This window comes from Atta colombica, unplaced genomic scaffold, assembly GCF_001594045.1.
Source record: "Atta colombica isolate Treedump-2 unplaced genomic scaffold, Acol1.0 scaffold113, whole genome shotgun sequence".
Classification (NCBI taxonomy): Eukaryota; Metazoa; Arthropoda; class Insecta; order Hymenoptera; family Formicidae; genus Atta; species Atta colombica.
Genome location: NW_017259199.1, coordinates 125,076 through 143,910, shown reverse-complemented (window position 1 = coordinate 143,910; position 18,835 = coordinate 125,076). Strand labels below are relative to the sequence as shown.

The 18,835-nt window shown below is 31.7% G+C and overlaps 1 protein-coding gene across 1 annotated transcript in view; it reads right to left on the bottom strand.

The window, feature by feature from the left end:
- LOC108694089 (glucose dehydrogenase [FAD, quinone]-like) overlaps positions 1 to 13,739 on the bottom strand; it is a 120,269-nt gene extending 106,530 nt beyond the window's left edge. The window contains exons 1-6 of the mRNA XM_018203380.1: positions 13,706 to 13,739; positions 8,980 to 9,179; positions 8,211 to 8,322; positions 7,984 to 8,118; positions 7,800 to 7,915; positions 7,557 to 7,724 (exon numbers count right to left, since the gene is read on the bottom strand). Coding sequence (XP_018058869.1) covers positions 7,557 to 7,724; positions 7,800 to 7,915; positions 7,984 to 8,118; positions 8,211 to 8,268 — 477 coding nt within the window. The 5' untranslated portion in view covers positions 8,269 to 8,322; positions 8,980 to 9,179; positions 13,706 to 13,739. The remainder of the gene's footprint in view (positions 1 to 7,556; positions 7,725 to 7,799; positions 7,916 to 7,983; positions 8,119 to 8,210; positions 8,323 to 8,979; positions 9,180 to 13,705) is intronic.
- Positions 13,740 to 18,835: the final 5,096 nt, after the last annotated feature.

Here is an 18,835-nt window from a genome sequence, read left to right as displayed (position 1 = left end):
GTCTGGAGAACGGGTCCCAAGAAAACCAAGCTCCAAGAAAACTGTTGCGGCAGCACAGAAAGGGGGCAGGAAGTTGGTCGGGAGCCCGAAATTCCCGGGAGAAGAGTGTTCGCTCGCAAAGCGAATTTTTTTTAAAAAAGCGACAATTGTCAGGACAATTTTTAAGAAGGAGAGTAGTGTTACGTCCGTACTTCGTCGCATGCTGCGCTGTATCGACTGTGATGGTCAAATTACCCAGACGATGGGCCGTTGTTGATGGTCCACGACAGGCAGATCTATGGAGAGCAGTCGTTCGTCCGGACGTGCTTTTCTGCCGAAATATTTCATATAATATTTTACGAAGTTTCTCGTGCTGTACTCACTTATTAATAAAAGAGTTCCTTATTATTTCTTACAAATCCTTGAGTCTTTCTTTCCCATAGCTCGAAAGAACGTATCGCGGTCGCGAGTGAACATTGCGAGGACGGCACAACAATACTTTCCCTCACTACCCATTCCTGAACTCCGTTCCACTTCACCGTGCGCCACTTGCCCAACATCTAATAATTCTTCTAATCTCAATCTCTTTCTTCTTTATTTCCTTCCCCGTCTACAACTCTTTTCTTCCATTTCCCCTCACACTCTCTCACCCTTCCCTCCACTTTCTCACCCACCTCCACTTACACTTTATTACACCTCTCTCTCTCTCTCTCCATCTTCACCCTTTGCTCTGCCTACTCACAAATCGTCCACTTTATTCTATTACATCAGAAACGGAAGTCCGATTCTCCAATGTAGGAATAGACTTTTGCGGACCATTCCGTGTTCGATAGTCAAAGAGACGCAATATCAAGGTTGTAACCTTGTATGTACCAGTTGTATGCTTTGCCGTAAAGACAATCAATCTAGAACTTGTCTGGGATCTGACCACAGAATGTTTTATTAACGTTTTCAAGCACTTCATAATGCAAAGAGGAGATCTAACATTTTTTCGGATAACGCAACAACTTTTGTCAAGGCTAATAAGAATTTGAAGGACTCTCAAACTTCTCAAGTCAAGACATGCAAGAAAAATTATTTTCTATTATGGCTGAATAAGATATGAATGGCACTTCAACCTCCAAGAACTTCATTTTGGGGGAATTTGGGAAGTTTCTGAAAAGGTTTTTCTTTAAATCGCATCTAAAAAGGTTGTAGGACATCCTTGATCAAAGAGATTCAAATTCTCACTGCAAATTGAATCCATCTTGAATTCCCGTCCTTTGACTAATCTATCAAATGACCCTAATGATTTTCCCTCCTATCTCTCTCTTGGACACTTTCTCGGAGACGCATTTACTGCTATAGAGAAACTATATTGCTGAACGTAGAAACCCGATTGAATGGCAGAGAGTGGAACAACATTTTTGGTCCAAGGACTATCTGCATCAACTTCAACAACGGAATAAATGGACGAAGCAAGAGGGGAAGTAGGCTTCTCATCCAGCACGGAGATTTGATACTCTTGCGTGAAGACAACACCACCCCTCCCCCCCACTGTAATGGCCTGTCGGACGAATTTATGAAGTTCATGCAGGGATGACGGCATCATCCGAGCAGTTATCATCAAGACATCCAAGAGATTCTTCAAGAAACCAATCGAATTTGTTTATTTCCAATCAAGGAATACTCTGAATCATGAAGATACCTATGCAATAATATAGTCATTTGCTTCACAGCCGGTTTAGCGTAATTTGAATTATTTTTTGTTTCGTAAAGTTAAAGGCAGCATGTTAAGTATTAGTTCGAACATTTTACGCTATTCTTATTATCTCGTTCTAATAGAATCCTACAGTTGTTATATTCGTAAGTTTAGTTATCATCAGAGCAGAGATTGATTACCGATTTATTTAAAGCAACGCTAGGTTGTTCATTTCCGGTTAGATTTAAGAACGTGGCATCGCTTCACGAGATTATTCAAATAAAGCAAGATTTTTCGTTACAAGGAGAAAAGACAATGTATTGTATTGGTGTTAATCTTTACACTCATTACATAACAGTCAGGATCATAATCTTAACAACATATGTCAAGGTCATTGGGATCCCCTAATCGATACTTTTACCATAAATTTATATCCAAACAAAAAGTACTTTCCTACATTTGAATAATTTATAACAATATCATGAAACCTTTAAAGTATAATTTTGAAGCTTACAAAAAAATGATAGAAAAAATATGATTTGAATAAACATAACCTTGCATTCATGCGATCGAAGGAAAGCGACTAGAGCATGCTCTTGCAAGCTGGCTAGTTCAGCGCTAATCCGACGATGGCATCTGTCAACATAACCCCATAGAAAGTCGATTTGTGTCTGCATCATAAAGTTATTCTCGATTGAAAATGTCAGTTTACGAGCTAAATTCTCGTCATTTGCGGGAGGTTTTAATTTTTTGCTTCAATATGAAGAAATCTGCGGCTGAGGCTCATCGAATGCTCTCAAATACTTATGGTGAGGCCGTTATTAGTGAAAGAAGTGTCGTGAGTGGTTTCAACGCTTCAAGAACGGTGATTTTGACGTCCAAGGTCATGCTCTGGTGGGACCAGCTCGGGGTAGTGGATTATGAACTGTTAAAACCAACTGAAACAATCACAGGCGAACGCAATTGATGCGTTTGAGCCGAGCATTGAAAGACAAACGGCCGGAATACAACGAGAGATACAATAAAGTGATTTTGCAGCATGACAATGCTCGACCTCATGTTGCGAAAGTGGTTAAGACATACTTAGAAACATTGAAATGGGAAGTCCTATCTCATCCGCCGTATTCTTCAGACGTTGCTCTGACTATCACTTGTTTCGATCAATGGCACACGACCTGGCTGACCAGCACTTCCGGTCTTATGAAGAAGTAAAAAATTGGATCGATTCGTGGATAGCCTCAAAAGATGACCAGTTTTATCGACGCGGGATTCGCTACCCGAAAGATGGGAGAAAGTAGTGGCCAGCGATGGACAATACTTTGAATCATAAATATATAACCAATTTTTTACAATAAAGCCTCGAATTTCGGAAAAAAAACGGCGGAAGCAAAGTTGTACACCTAATAAAAATTAAGTGTACTCTTACATATATTTCACATATTTTATATATTTTGTGCATACATATATGTTACATATTAACGGTATATAATTTCTACATAAACTTCCGCAGTCTAGTGATCATCTTGGTATATGCTTTCCAATAAACCATTTTCTGGGACCGCAAACTAGCATTTCATTTCTGAATCTATATGAATCCATTAGAGTTTACATTATATTCGTATTTATCTAGACGTATAGAAAGGGATTCAGTACATTCTACAAAAGTTTCTACAAAATTCAATATCTTTTTCGCGGATGATGCAGATTCGAAAACTTGATTTATGTGGATTTATCCAATTCAATCCATTCTCATTTGCTGGGATGTTTCTGGTTTAAATACGTCATAAGATGTCTAAATAATAACTTTTATCTAGAATACCTATAAGCTTGACAACATTTTTATGTAGAATACCTATAAGCTTGTATATGCCGAAAATATGTCGGACAATTATTTCATTGGAGCGATTAAAGTTAAATTTTGCGTTTTGGTCAATTGTTTATATATTGTCACTTGTTTTGCAACGTCGTACTTGCGTGCATTGTATATACACATCAGGTCGTTTAATTGTAGTTTAAATTAATGGTTATAAAAGTGGTAATATTTGAATTGCAAGTTGATTTCAGATTCCATAAAAATTGTAAAATGAAAAATCAGATTTCATATGAATCATATTGTAATTGAAATTCCTTATTTTAATAGTATGTTATGTATACATGTAATGCACGTATTTATGTACTTTTATTTCGTCTTTTTTCAATTAAATAATTATTTACAAATTAAAATATATCGATTTTATTATGTATTTTCTTTAAATTACACACTTTTTTATGTGTTCCAAGTTTCTAAACTTATGGAAGGTACTGTAGTTTGCTATAAATGCTAGAAGCGTCTATTTTGACGGTAATGGTAGAATAAATCAGAGACGTCTTTTATCAGATGATTAGACAAAAATATCAGTTGTGACGGTAATCACACACACATATGAAAGTATTCATTTTTACATTATGGAGGGCAGTATCCTCCATAAATTGGGAAACACATTACAAAAGTGTGCAATTTAAGGAAAATACACAATAAAATCGATATATTTTGGTTTGTAAATTTAATTGAAAAAAAAAAAACGAAATCAAATCTTTCACTTTAGGAAGGAAAAGGGGATTCTAAAGTGAAATTCGAACACCAACGAAGTCATCAGAAGTCGCTGTTTTTCCAAAATCGATATGTCTTTATGTACTATCATATCAGTATCTCACGCAACCTATGATACAGTCACATGTTCATGTCAATTTTCGTATAACAAATTCGTCGCAATAAAACATTTAAGTCTAATTCTAAAATTCCGTGTTATTTATTCGTACAAACATGTTTGGATTATTATTTCGTAAATACAGATTGCAAAACTTTCGTATCAAGCAAATATTATCACGACTTGATAACTTGAGACATTATGTTACACTAAAAAATGGTAAAAAATGGTAAAAAATATATCAATTTCAAATTTTTGTCGTTCTCGGCATAAACTTCACCTCACAAACACGTATTAATGCGCGCGTGTGTGTGTGTGTGTGTGTGTGTGTGTGTGTGTGTGTATTTTAATTCTGGAAAAGAATTCTCGAATGTGTGAAAGAGAAAAAAATATTTGTTATACAAAAATTATATGATATATGATATAGTTGGTAATACAGATGACTTTAGAATCTCCTTAATGTACTTAACGCGTCTCGCTGGGTTTTATTCTCGTCACGCGCTTGCACTTGGCGATAAATCGGGTGAATTAGACTATTTTCATAAATTAATAACTCGTTAACTAATGCGAAAAATGCAAAACGATATAGGACTTTTCTTTTCAATTTAGTCCATTCCTTGCAAGAGTTTTATCGTTAATTGTCAAATATCCTGCATATACAGACCGAAGGAATCGGTATGTATGTATTGTTTATGAAAAATTGAATCGAAAAATCTACAATCTTACAATTTTTCGCAATTTTTTTAGTTATAATAAGCAGAATGTTAAATCGACGCATAAAACAATATTAAAATATCTTTACATCACGTTGATGTTTTTTTATCCGTAGGTTGATCATTCTCCCAGTTTCTCCAATATATACTTGTCCGCAGGAGTATACAAAATACCTTGTTCCTGCGATCAGGTTAAAACACGTCACGCAATCAGCATTATCAGAACACAACATCGAAATAGGACATCAAATACTGTTTGATAAAATAACCACAATAGCCAACATTACATCATACTTTCCAAGAAAGTATAGAGAAGCAAAACACCCTAACAATCTAAATAGAGATAATGGCTACAACATAAATAAAATATGGAAAACTATTTTCCCGATTATTGAAGACTGATTTCCCCCACCTCTCCCCCCACCTCGCCCATAATTCTCTTCTTTCCCCCCAACATTCCAACAAGTAGTGTAATATAAAAAAAAACGAGGAACAGTATCAGGCTGCTCCTCGCCTTAATGAAGTGGACTGTAAGATTCACGAAACATTGGCATTCCCAGAATGGATCTGGAGGATCGGACTCGCGAAATGCATAATTTTTATATCTTAATATTGTCTTATACATTGATTTTACTCGTTTTTATACGGTAATTTTTAAATTTTTAATATTTCGTTAACAGTCGCGATGCAAAATAATGAAGGATTTTTTAATTCAATTTTTCATAAATACGTACGGTAAATATGTTTAAACAATTTATTAATTTGAATGCTTGTACACACATCAAGCATAAAATACCTTTTAATAATTAGTTCCAGCCGATTTTTTGCTTGAAGTTCTACAATTCCAATGCTTTTTATAGGTTTTGTTCAGGTAATAGTTCTTTCCTTTTTTAAACAATTTTTCATTAAAATGCTGTCACCACAAGAATAAAATATCTTCTGCAGCCAGCTCCAACTTTTTGCCATCTTTCGATATTTCTACAATAATTCTGATCTGTAATAGTTTCTACATGTTTTGCTCGGAGCCTCTAAGTATTTTCAATCAATTTTTTAATATCATAGCACTGGCACCACAAGAATGAAGTGAGAAGAATTATGTTTTTCGCTGTTTACACAAATCAACAGAAATCGTCGGAACTATTGCAGAACTAACAGAAAATGCCAAAAAATCGGCTGAAACTGAATGTTGAGAAGTACTTTATTCTTTACGTACAGTGCCAGCGCTACGTACAGCGTTCTAATTGAAAAATTATTTACAAACAAAAGCTCTGAGTCTGAAATCTATAGAAAATGTCGAAACTCTTACAGGACTATCAAAAAATGCTAAAAATCGGCTGGATCTGTCTGTTAAAAAGTACTTTAATCTTGATGTGTGATGCTCAAATTAAAAAATTGTTTAAATATACTGCTAATAAAAGGCTGTAACTCTGAGCAAATTCTATTGATGAGAAAACATCAGAACTATTGCAGAACTATCGGAAAATGTCAAAAAGTCGGCTAAAACTGTTAGGAGATACTTTACTCTTGACGTGCAATGTCATCGCACTGATTTAATAATTATTAAAGAATATTTAAAAACCGAAATTCTAGATAAAACCTATCCTAGTGTTGGAACTATTGCAAAACTTTAAGAAAATTGCGAAAAGTCAGCTAAAACTGATTGTTATGTTATGGTTCTTTGTTCTTAGTAATAAAGAAAATAAAGAAAAATTTTGTAAGAAAAAATTTTTTAAATTTAATTCTTATATGTCCTTTATTTTCTTTACATTATTATTTGACACTAAGACTTCTTCAATTTTATCAGTTTAATTACTTTACTCTTGTTGTGTATCAGAATACACGGGATATATTTAGAGCCGGAATTGTTAAAATCAAGAACTGTAGATCTTATCAAGAATTCCATTTAAATTGATTTTTTCATATTCTTCAGATGTCACGAAAAATTAACACTCCAAATTTTCAAATGTTATTTTTTTTTAACTAAATTAACAGAACTATTTTTAAAATCTATCAGGAACTATAGAACTATTGTGGGTGCAATAAAACTTGTAATAACTTGTAACAAAATTTACGGTGCCAAAAAATGAATTGCTAATTTCACACACACAAAAACATAATGTATGTTCTTTACTCCTACACCTTTGAACTGACATGGCGCAATAAGTTAAAGTGAAACAAATATACGTTTGTTTCACTTCAATTTATTGCTTATAAAGACGGTTACAGAAAGGTCGCTATCACTCTTTTTTCGATGGGTTTTGGAATACAACTTGGAATAATCGAGAAATTAATTTTTATTGTATATGTGGATTCATGAATAAGATGAGTCCAATCGCTCGATGAGTAGTTACATTCCGAAACCCATCGAAAAAAAGTGTTGCAATCTTTCTGTGACCGGCTATACATACATCAGTTCAGATAGTGCAGGAATAAAAAACACACCTTTAGTTTCTTATAGTTTAGTTAATAATAATTGAAGATTTTATACATACTTACACCAAAACCTTCCAAATGCTTTTTTGGGCCAATTCCAGATAACATTAATAATTTTGGACTCTCAACTGCGCCAGCACTTAAAATAACTCCTTTCTTTGCTAATGCTATATATTTATTACCAAATCTAACGAATTCAACTCCCTCGGCTTTATTAAAATTCACTAATATCTTCAATAGTATAATTAAATAGAATAATATCTTGTATTTATCATGCATAATCACTAAAAATTTAGATAAACTTACTTTAGTAGCGTGTGCATGAGTAAATATAGTCAAAACATGATTAGGCTTTTGATACAATATCTTGTCCGTACTCCATCGTCTGCCATTCTTCATCATTAATTGAGCTTTTGTAAAACCTAGGCAACAAATATTGTAAATATACAAATATAACATGCAATTGAAATTTTATGTAGAAATTAGATACCTATGTCCAATTGTAAATTTATGTTGCTTATATTATGATTTAATTCCTTTATTGCATTCAAAATTACATCAGCAAAATCAGTGGTCCATCTTAAATCACTAATACTTATTGACTCATCATTTTTTGCAATTGATTCTACGATGTTCATGTATGTAAAAAAAAAATCAAAGTATATATAAATATACCTCTCTTTCTCCTAAATTCGTTTTAAAATTATAGTTTTTTACCAGCAAAATCTGGAAACCATTTTTCATAATCCAGCCGATGTCCTAATACATAAGCCATAAAATTTATACGGCTTGTACCTCCAAGAATTTTACCTCTCGGCCATCTGCTTTGCTGTTAAAAGGATCTTTATGACAATATACAGAGAAAAATAAATTTTTGGAAAATAATAATAAATTTTTCGAAGGTAGATTAAACTGAGAAAAAAATGTCCTCATTTTGCAATTTTCGCAATAGTTACCAAGATACCAATTGTTAAAAATTGCCGAAAATTGGTCTTCAATAATTTTTTACTCAAATACTATCAACTTTATAAGAAAACTGCAAGAGACAAAAATTGTTTATTTTCTTCTCATAGAAAAAATTCTACGAATTTTTTCAAAATTTTTTATCAACTTTTTAGTACTGCATTTTTTCTAGTTCTTCTTAGTACTTCATTTTCATCAACATGAGAAAATATGATATTCTAAAAATTCTGAAAAAATTATTTAAAAATTCTTAGAATTCTATGAGAAGAAAATAAACAATTTTTGTCTCTTGCAATTTTTCTGTAAAGTTGATAGTATTTGAGTAAAAAATTATTGAAGATCAATTTTCAGCAATTTTTAGCAATTAATATTTTGTTAACTATTGCGAAAATTGCAACATGATAGAGGATTTTTCTTCTCAGTTTAATCCACTGCTTTTAAAGATTTATTATTTTCCAAACATCCTGTATACATCAGTATAATTCTTGATAAACACATAAATTTATATGAAATTAATATTTACGTTGTTAATTAAGCCTTTGCATGCATATTCTTGAGGAACAGTGATATATTGCCAATCATAAACAGTATTCTGAATGATTGGTGTCAGAAGTGGTATGTCAAGAAAGAATGGAGCAGTACCACCTGCTTCTAATAATAATACGCTATGTTTATCCTCTGCTAGATTCGTTGCCAGAATTGCACCAGCACTACCAGCACCAACTAGAAATGCAAATAAATATAAAAAAAAGTTGCTTTAAAAAGAAATGGATTATGTAAGTGATAGTAATTATTTAGAATAGCTACCTCACCTTCCCATTTCAACGAAATTAGGCTTATTTAATGCGTTTTCACTCAAAACGAAAGAATCCGACAGAAAAACGGTCATTCCTGCGAATCGAGATATTAAGCATTAAAGATGACAACTATTGAGTTTAGGAAATCTGTCAGCTGCAAAATACCGCGATGCGGTCACATTTTCATGCTCTAAGACTGTATGTGCATGCATTTCACTTATTTGCTTTTACAGCGATATATTAATGTTTGTTTATTAATATTCAGATCATCTCCCTTTCATCGCTTATGAGTTTATAACTTTCCATGCAAAACGCAATTACACACGAGTTTAGAACTTTTTGCACATAGCAAGAGCAGAGCAAGCTTTCGTTTTCAATGAAAAAGCATTGAATGAACTTAATTTCATTTCATAAAAACGGAGATGAGCTATTCTAAATAATTACCAAAGAAAACAAACCATTAGATTTACTGTAGATAATGTCCGCTTGGAATATTTCTAACCATGAAGACAGTGGGGTGTGAGACAATCTTTTTAGAGCGATCTTTTGCTGTCTAGGCTGCAACTTCTAGGCAGTTAGATCTCAAGTAGGTAGAATATGTTGTTTTTATTTTGTTTAGGGCGGCGTAGCCGCTCCGAACTAATAAGCACTAGTCTACACTCCACTGTCTACATAACAGATTAATGATTACGCAGTAACACTTTAGTCAATTTCAACGCTCAATATTTCTTTGCAGAGCAGTCCCGGAGTTTTTTCTGTCAGATTCTTTCATTTTACGCAAAAATATGTCGAATGAGTCTAATTATAATAATTATAATAATTATATCGAAATCGGAGATAGCTCTTGTGAAGAATTACCCTCATTTTGTCTCTATGACAGATTTCCTAACCTCAATAGTAGTCAACTTTAACACTTAATATCTTGGTTCGTGGGGCAGAGCGACACTTTTTTTCTGTCAGATTCTTTCATTACATGCAAAAACACGTTGAATAAACTTAATTTTATTGAGTTTTAAGGTGATTGCTAATTTGTATAATTGCCAATTTACTTATCACTTTCATTTATCTTAATTAAAAAATTTTAATTAAAAATTGTACCAATAATATAATCATATTGCTGCATATCTCGAACATCATTGAAGAACCATTGAAAATACATATCCAATATATATTCTAAATGAATATAAAAAAGAAATAACATTATCAATGTATTGACAAACACAAATAATAACAATTTCATAAAAATAAACATTTTATAAATTTCTTATTCTCGCTAATTATCATTTATAGAATATTTTTTTCTATTGTGAATTTTAGTCCTCATTAAAATCACAGCCCAACACAATTATTCTCTTTTTCTATGTAATTTTTCTGATGCAATGGCTGCGTTCAGCGGATTCAACAGTTGAATGAGCACTGTTATTAGTGTATTCTTTTAAATCATCCAATCCAGCATCTTAGATCTGGAAGATCATCAATAGCGAGCGCTCACTCAACTACTAAGTTCACTGAACGCAACATCGGCTTTTTTGACACGTCATTTAGAATGAAATCACACGGTGCGGAAAACGATTACAGAATAGAGAATGCGTCATAGATCAATCAGCGTTATTCTGCTAATAGCGCTAATTGGTCATAGCGCTAATTCACATCTTCTATTCCATAGCCCTTTTTCGCACCGTGTGATTTCACCCTTACGGCTTGCGAGCCTATGTGTAAGGGTGTCGTCACATGCGACATAACTTGCGCAAGCGTAACTTTCGCCGACCAATCATCGTTTTACTTGATATCGTTTTACTTGAATATCACTTTTCGCCTTGTTATGTATATTTTTTACATTATTTTGTTGTTACATCAAAACATAAAATCACCATGCGTAAAATCCAATTTTTGACTCATTTTAGCTTATTCTGTCTGAAAAAAGGATTTCGATTTTGCAATATAATTATAGAAATCATGCGTTCCTTCGCATGGAAAGTCGAAACCAGTCAAAACCCATATGGAACGGTACAATTATATACCCGTATTCATAATCCTTCCTTCAGAAATGAAGATTTCTTGTTCCTCATTTCATAAACCTTCTTTGATCAAACAAGGAGCCTTATTAGCTTCCTTTTCTTAAGGTTACGAGTTTTCTTGAGGAGGAAATGAGGCCTTCATAATCAAGTAAATTTAATTCGTCACACTGGTCTTTTTACTTTCGATAGTTTTTAATTTAAATCTGATGTGTCGATAATTATTTTTGATAGCTTTTTTCGGAAATAAACTTTTCTAAAGCATTTTCTTCTTCTTAATAAGCATTATAGCAAATTCGAAAGCATTGATGCATATTAAAGCCGTTGTACACTAATTTAATTTGAATATGAAAATAAAATGCAAATATTTCGAATTATAAAATACATATTTTATTAATAGTACAATAAAATGTATTGAGTATTTCACAATTTAATCGATTTAATTCTATATTTATAAACATACGTTATTTTGTATATGTACGACAGTTTTAATGTGCATCAATTTTAATGTGCATCAGTTTTAATGTGCGCATTGAGTGCGTTCAATCAAATTCATTTTATTTTTGTCCATTATTGTTGCAAAATGCTTAATTTAATCAACAATGCCCTTATAACCTTTATTATTCACAATATTAGGTATGCATATATTATATATTATGACATGCTACCCTCAGTAAGTTACTAAAATCTCTAAAATATTCCTTCCTTCGGGAAGGCAAACTTACACTGACAAGATAGTAGACAAATTGAATATTTCTGATTTATTTATGTCTATATAATTTGGGAAAAACATTTAAACATTTCGGAAATGGTATTTTTCTTATAATTAACGAATTTTATCATGTGTCAAGTTAGCAGACAGCAATTTTATTTAATGTGTTTTATGAATGGAATCGATTAGAAATCATTTGGGGAAGATGTCTTCATTATTATTTTCATTTGGGAAAAATCAGTATTTGGTACTTCAATAGATTAAGCCTTAAACACAATGCGAAGGAATAGCAATAGCGATAGGAATAACATGATTTTAACCTATCAGAAAGTGTCTATTCCAATATCTGATTTTTGATAGGTTAAAATCATATTATTCCTTCGCATTGTGTTTAAGGCTTTACACATTACGAACAAAGCCCGAGTGTAGCAAGTGTAGTACAATGAATAGAGTAAATCTAAAATCATCAAAAATTAACCAATTAAACCCAGCGGACAAACGGTTTTATGTACATATACGTATATCAAGAGATATTATGTACATACATCTAACAAATATTTAAATATTTCTAGACGTGAAAGCAATTTGCATTAATTTATAAAATATGTACGTTTATTCATTTAATGATTATTATACACATATGTGGTACAATAAATGTAGAAAGCCTTCCTTAAGCCATAAAGAATTGATCAATCACAGTTGAAAGTGAAGAAAATTAGTCGAATTTAATTAAGTCTATGATTAAGTTCTTACTACACATTGATTTCTTACTACGCATTTTTTGACAAAAGAAGAAGATTTATATTTTTCGAGCAGCACTTACATCTTATTCTGTAAGAAAAGAAAAATAAAACGTTTTACCAAAATGTCCAAAAAGAATGTTTAATACCTATTTTTAAAATATTAGAAATTTAACAAAAATTTTACAGATTATTCTTACATATGTTCAGACATTTATAACAAAATTCGAACTCGATTTACTGTGAAGCAACTTGAAATTATAAGAATTTAAAATATAAAGATTTTAAGATTAAATTTGAGATACTGTCACTGTCAAAAATTTTTCATTTTTTTCAGAAATAATTAGCAATAAAAATTCAAAAGTACATTTCTGCATTTTAGTTATGAGTAATATGATAAGATTCTGTATACAATCTTTATTATTATGAAAACAGTACATATTCGTCAAAATCAAATTTCAGAAACTTTTTGCTACAATACATATAATACTAAACATCTTTAAAGTCCGTTATTTTTACTTTCCTCTACCTATCTTGTAAGAATATGACTAAACTTAACCTCTATCATAACTTATTGTTTTATATTCAGGAATTTAAAACGATATGAAAAATAATAGTAAAATAGCGGTAATATTAGGTGTGGGAAAAAGTTCGTGGCGTTTTTCCCGTTAAATGTAACGCCACGAACTTTTTCCCACATCTAATATATCAATATATTAATTTTTCAGTATTATATAAATCAGAGTATTTTATAAATCAGACTAAATACCGATATTCTATAGCGTATACGTAAAACTGAGATCCAAATACCAGTATTGGACGTTAAATATTGGTATTCAAAATTTTCATAATCTCAGTATACGCATAATTTTTCGATAATACCAGAATATTATACCGTATATATATTATATAATATATATATATATATATGTGAAATGTTAAATTAAAATAATTTTTGGGTATTCTAAGCACCCTATTTACGTACCTTTAATCTTTACGTGATTTTGAGCACTCGCCCCAGCTCGAACTATTCATTTCAGTTTCGCTAAAATATGTTGAATGCATAAGCTGCATGAACTGCCTCAGCTCGAGAGCTGAAGCATTTCATGCGGTCTCATGCACTAGAAGAAGCGGGGGGATCATGCAATTGACGGTAGATTGAATCATGCATGCAGCGAGTATGCATGAAGAGAAACAGAATGAACTTCTATGCTTCTATTCGCATCATGCAAGAGAAACGAAACGCATCCTTAGTTACGAATTCATAATCATTATAAGACGTCTTATTTGATATGTATATATGATAAATAAGATCTTCGCCAAGACGTCAAGATGGACAAAAATTTAAAATATTAAGAAGATCTCGTTCACTTCAAATTTTAATAAAAATACATTGAACAGATGCGTTTTCGTATAAAAATAAATATTTGATAATAAAAAAATGACACTCTGTCCCGCGAATCAAGATATTACACATCAAAGTTGATTATTGAGGTTAGAAAATCTGTCATACTTAAATATATCGATATGATTATGCGTTATGATCACGTTGCAAGTTCTTGTAGGCAGACAAGATATTTCTTTATTGCAGACTCTTATTTGATTGTATTGAAAAATGGTGTACAACTTTGCTTCCACCGTTTTCCTATAGATGGCTTTAGCGGTAAGTGGTGGTCGAAATAAATAGATCATAGACGTCATACAATAAACTTGGGCATCTGTCAACATAACCCCATAGAAACATTAGTCGATTTGTGTCTGCATCATAAAGTTATTCTCTATTGAAAATGTCAATTTACGAGCCAAATTCTCGTCATTTGCGGGAGGTTTTAATTTTTTGCTTTAATATGAAGAAATCTGCGGCTGAGGCTCATCGAATGCTCTCAAATACTTATGGTGAGGCCGCTATTAGTGAAAGAACATGTCGTGAGTGGTTGCAACGCTTCAAGAACGGTGATTTTGACATCCAAGGTCATGCTCTGTATTTGGTGGGACCAGCTCGGCGTAGTGTATTATGAACTGTTAAAACCGACTGAAACAATCACAGGCGATCGGTATCGAACGCAATTGATGCGTTTGAGCCGAGCATTGAAAGACAAACGGCTGCAATACAACGAGAGACACGATAAAGTGATTTTGCAGCATGACAATGCTCGACCCCATGTTGCGAAAGTGGTCAAGACATACTTGGAAACGTTGAAATGGGAAGTCCTACCCCACCCGCCGTATTCTCTAGACGTTGCTCCCTCTGACTATCACTTGTTTCGATCAATGGCACACGGCCTGGCTGACCAGCACTTCCGGTCTTATGAAGAAGTAAAAAATTGGATCGATTCATGAATAGCCTCAAAAGATGACTAGTTTTATCGACGCGGGATTCGTACGCTACCCGAAAGATGGGAGAAAATAGTGGCCAGCGATGGACAATACTTTGAATCATAAATGTATAACCAGTTTTTTACAATAAAGCCTCGAATTTCGGAAAAAAAACGGAAGCAAAGTTGTACACCTAATATATTCAATAAAGTAATTAAATAAAGATTCTTGGCTCGCTGTTCAAAAATTTGTTGGCAAACTTATAACCAAAATTCATATGGGAAATGTTTTGACCGAAATTTAATCGATCATAAACGAATATGACTCTTGTAAATTTTACTTCAGCAGATTTTTTTATATGACATTTTATGTTTCATAAAACAAGCATATACAAAAAGTCAAAAACGCGAGAGATTCACGATAAATATATTTATATTTAAATCGTTAGATAATAATATTAATTTTAATTAACAAAAATTTAATAATATATTATAAAACATTTGTAACTTTTTTCAAAATTTATAGGAATTTGGACAACGGCGAAGTCGCGTTTATAGTTACAGCATGTATTTTAAAGAAATTTAAATTTTAATTCATAAAAAAAAATTAAAAAGGTATTATTTATAAATAACTTAAGCTTCTCTGCTTTAAAACAAATCTGCTTTAAAAACACAAATTCACTGCTTTAAAAATACAAATTATTTTCTTATATTATTTTTAAAACAGTGAATTTGTCTTTTAAAAACAATGAATCACTGCTGTGACAGTTTTCCTAAATAGCCATCAACTTTAATGATATGTTTCGATTCGCAGAGCAACGCTACACCTTTTTCTTGTCAAATATTTATTTTTACGCGAAAAACATATTGATTTAGTGTATTTTTATTAAAATTTGAGATGAACGCGATCTTCCTAACATTAATTATCATCTGCAGTATTCCAGGAAAAATACGGACAAGACAGACAAGACAGATCTATAAAATCCGTTTTTCAATTCTGATGAAAAAATTTTATTGAAATTAATTCTCATTTGGAAAAGCATTTCAGAAAAAATTCAATTTAATTTCAGCGATTTTTTTGTTGAAAAATTTATTTTTAGTAAAATTTTAGTAAAATTTTAATAAAATTTCAGAGAAATTTTAAGAAAAGTTTTCGAAAAGTTTCTCCAGAAGTTCAGAAAAATTTCGATTCAATTTCAGTGATTTTTCAGTATGTCAGCTAAAAAATTAATTTTCAGTGAAATTTCAATAATTTTTCAATCAACAATTTTGCTAAAATATTCCAAACATGGAATAATTTCAATGAAATTTTTTCATCAGGACGCACTTCAAGTCGGAATCCAATCAAATCATACAAAAGATAATAATACATTTCGTAAATTTATACTTTTCAAATGCAATGTTTCTATTAGAGAATCCAATCGAAATATTATAGAAACAGCCGAATATCAAATAAGTTCAACCTTAAGACCGTCTTCGTCAAGACCACTTTAAATCAAATAAAAATTTCTTAACGAATAACTTCTTCTCGAAGGTCTTATTTCGTGACTATGAAATGTTACGATTTCAAAATGATCTTATCTTAATTGAATAAGACAGTCTTGATCGAAACAGCCTTAAGCGCTGCCTTGAGCTTTGACTATGAATACCATCCAGAGAGCCTTGAAGAATCGAGGAATCTTTCATAGAGGCTTCCTCCATTCTTAAAATAAGGAAGGACTATGAATACGGGTGATAGATTTTGATTACATGACATTTTCCCGAAAAACTAGACTAAAAAATGTTGGCACTAACAAAAACTCCTAGGCAACACGATTAGTAACACTGTTGAAGTAGTAAGTCCATAAATTTGTGATGTGGATTAATGGACTTACTAGGTTTGTTCGCGTCGCATGTTCCAAATTAATCTAGAGAGCACTTGGATCAGGTAAAGTGGCAGTTGGAGCAGTTGTATTTATGTGCTCCAATGTTCAGTGACACGAACGGATTTAGGACAAGTGAGCATGTCACTTAACCTAATCCGTGAGACCACTCAAACAGATTGGACATGTGCCTCGTTTCGGATATTTTGAGTTACTCTATTATTTGCAAAGCGCTTTTATACAAAAATAAATGCGTTTTTAATAAATATAAAAGTTATATTATATTTTATTGTATTAATATTATTTTTTAAATATGTATACTTTTATTATTTTATTTATTTATTCTTTTTATTTTATTTTATTTTTTATTTTATTTTATTTTATTATTTTATTTTATTTCATTAATATTATATTGTATTGTTATATTATATTTTTATATTCGTATCAAGAATAGTTATTAATGTAATTAACTTAGTAGGCTTGTTCGTGTCACATGCTCCAATATACCCAACATGCTCCAATATGTTCGCGTCACCGAAACCAATATGATGACTAGATGTTCGCGTCGCGTTAGAGCACTCCTACTTCTGAATCAAGAGCACGCTCCATTTGTTTCACCTCAGAAAATAATACTGGTGGGGTATAACAATGCGCGCATGTGTATAATAATAATTAAAAATGTGCTAGATTCTGCTGTGACAGATTTCCTAACCTGAATAAATTAATATTTCGGTCTATGGACGATTTTTTTAGCAGTTTCTTTTTTTTTGTAAAAATGCATCGAAGCCTAATTTCATCAAAATTGGTGAGAAATAAGAATAGGCGTTCTTGAGTATTCATAGTATTTTATCCTCATAATACTTTAGTTACATTTCTCTTATTTATGTAATTAAATAATTGTCTGAATACTATATTGTATTAAAATATTGTCGATATTTTTGTTATAATATAATACATAGTCTATAGCAAAAAAAAACCAATGATAATTGGTCCTGTAATCAAGAAATTATAATGACACATAAATAATAATGTTCAATATAAAAAATATCGGCAAAGTAACGAAAAAATAACGTTCCTAATCCTGTTCATTAGTACTCACTCTCTATTTCATCGTCTCCCTTAACAAAATCATGGAAAGCTACAATAGGTAAGATTTTCTGCTAATAAATTATCAATATGAAATTATTAATATGATTAATTTCAAAGCGAAAACCGGCAAGAAAATCTTGTACTCTGAGATCTATTTTAATTTTATGATCTCTTTTATATTATTAAATTTATGTGAATTAAATATTTTACAGTGATCTGTTTCAGAATGGATTGGGATAGATTGCACATGTTTGCATACTTGAGACTTGTCTTAATCTGTTCTAATCCGCTTGTGTCGCTGAACGTTGCATCATTTAAATCTCATTGCTCCCACCACCATCTTACCTGTGATCCAAGTGCTCTCTGGGTTAATTTAGATCACAGGTAAGATGGCGGTTGGAGTAATTGCATTCTCCAATGTTCAGTGACACGGATTTAGGACAAATGAACATGTCACCTAACTTAATCCGTGAGATTACTCGAATGAGTTGGACATGTGCCTCATTTTGTTTCGAGCATTTTATGTTACCTCGATTATTTGAAAAGCGTTTTTATACAAAATAAATGTGTTTTTAATATAAAAATTATAAATTAAAATGTCAAGGTTTTTTGAAAAAACGAGCAAATGTAGTTAACTAATAAAATTCATCTTTTATCATATTCATATAACGTTATAAATTTCAAATATTACGATTTACAAAGTCTTCATCAGTGATAATAAAGAAAACGTATTTATGTAATCTCATCCAATGTCAACGAACTAACATATGGTACATAATATCGTTCTAGGCTAATCTTATTTAGTTATTCCTGCGTTAAGATATTACAGATTGACTATTCTATAAATTA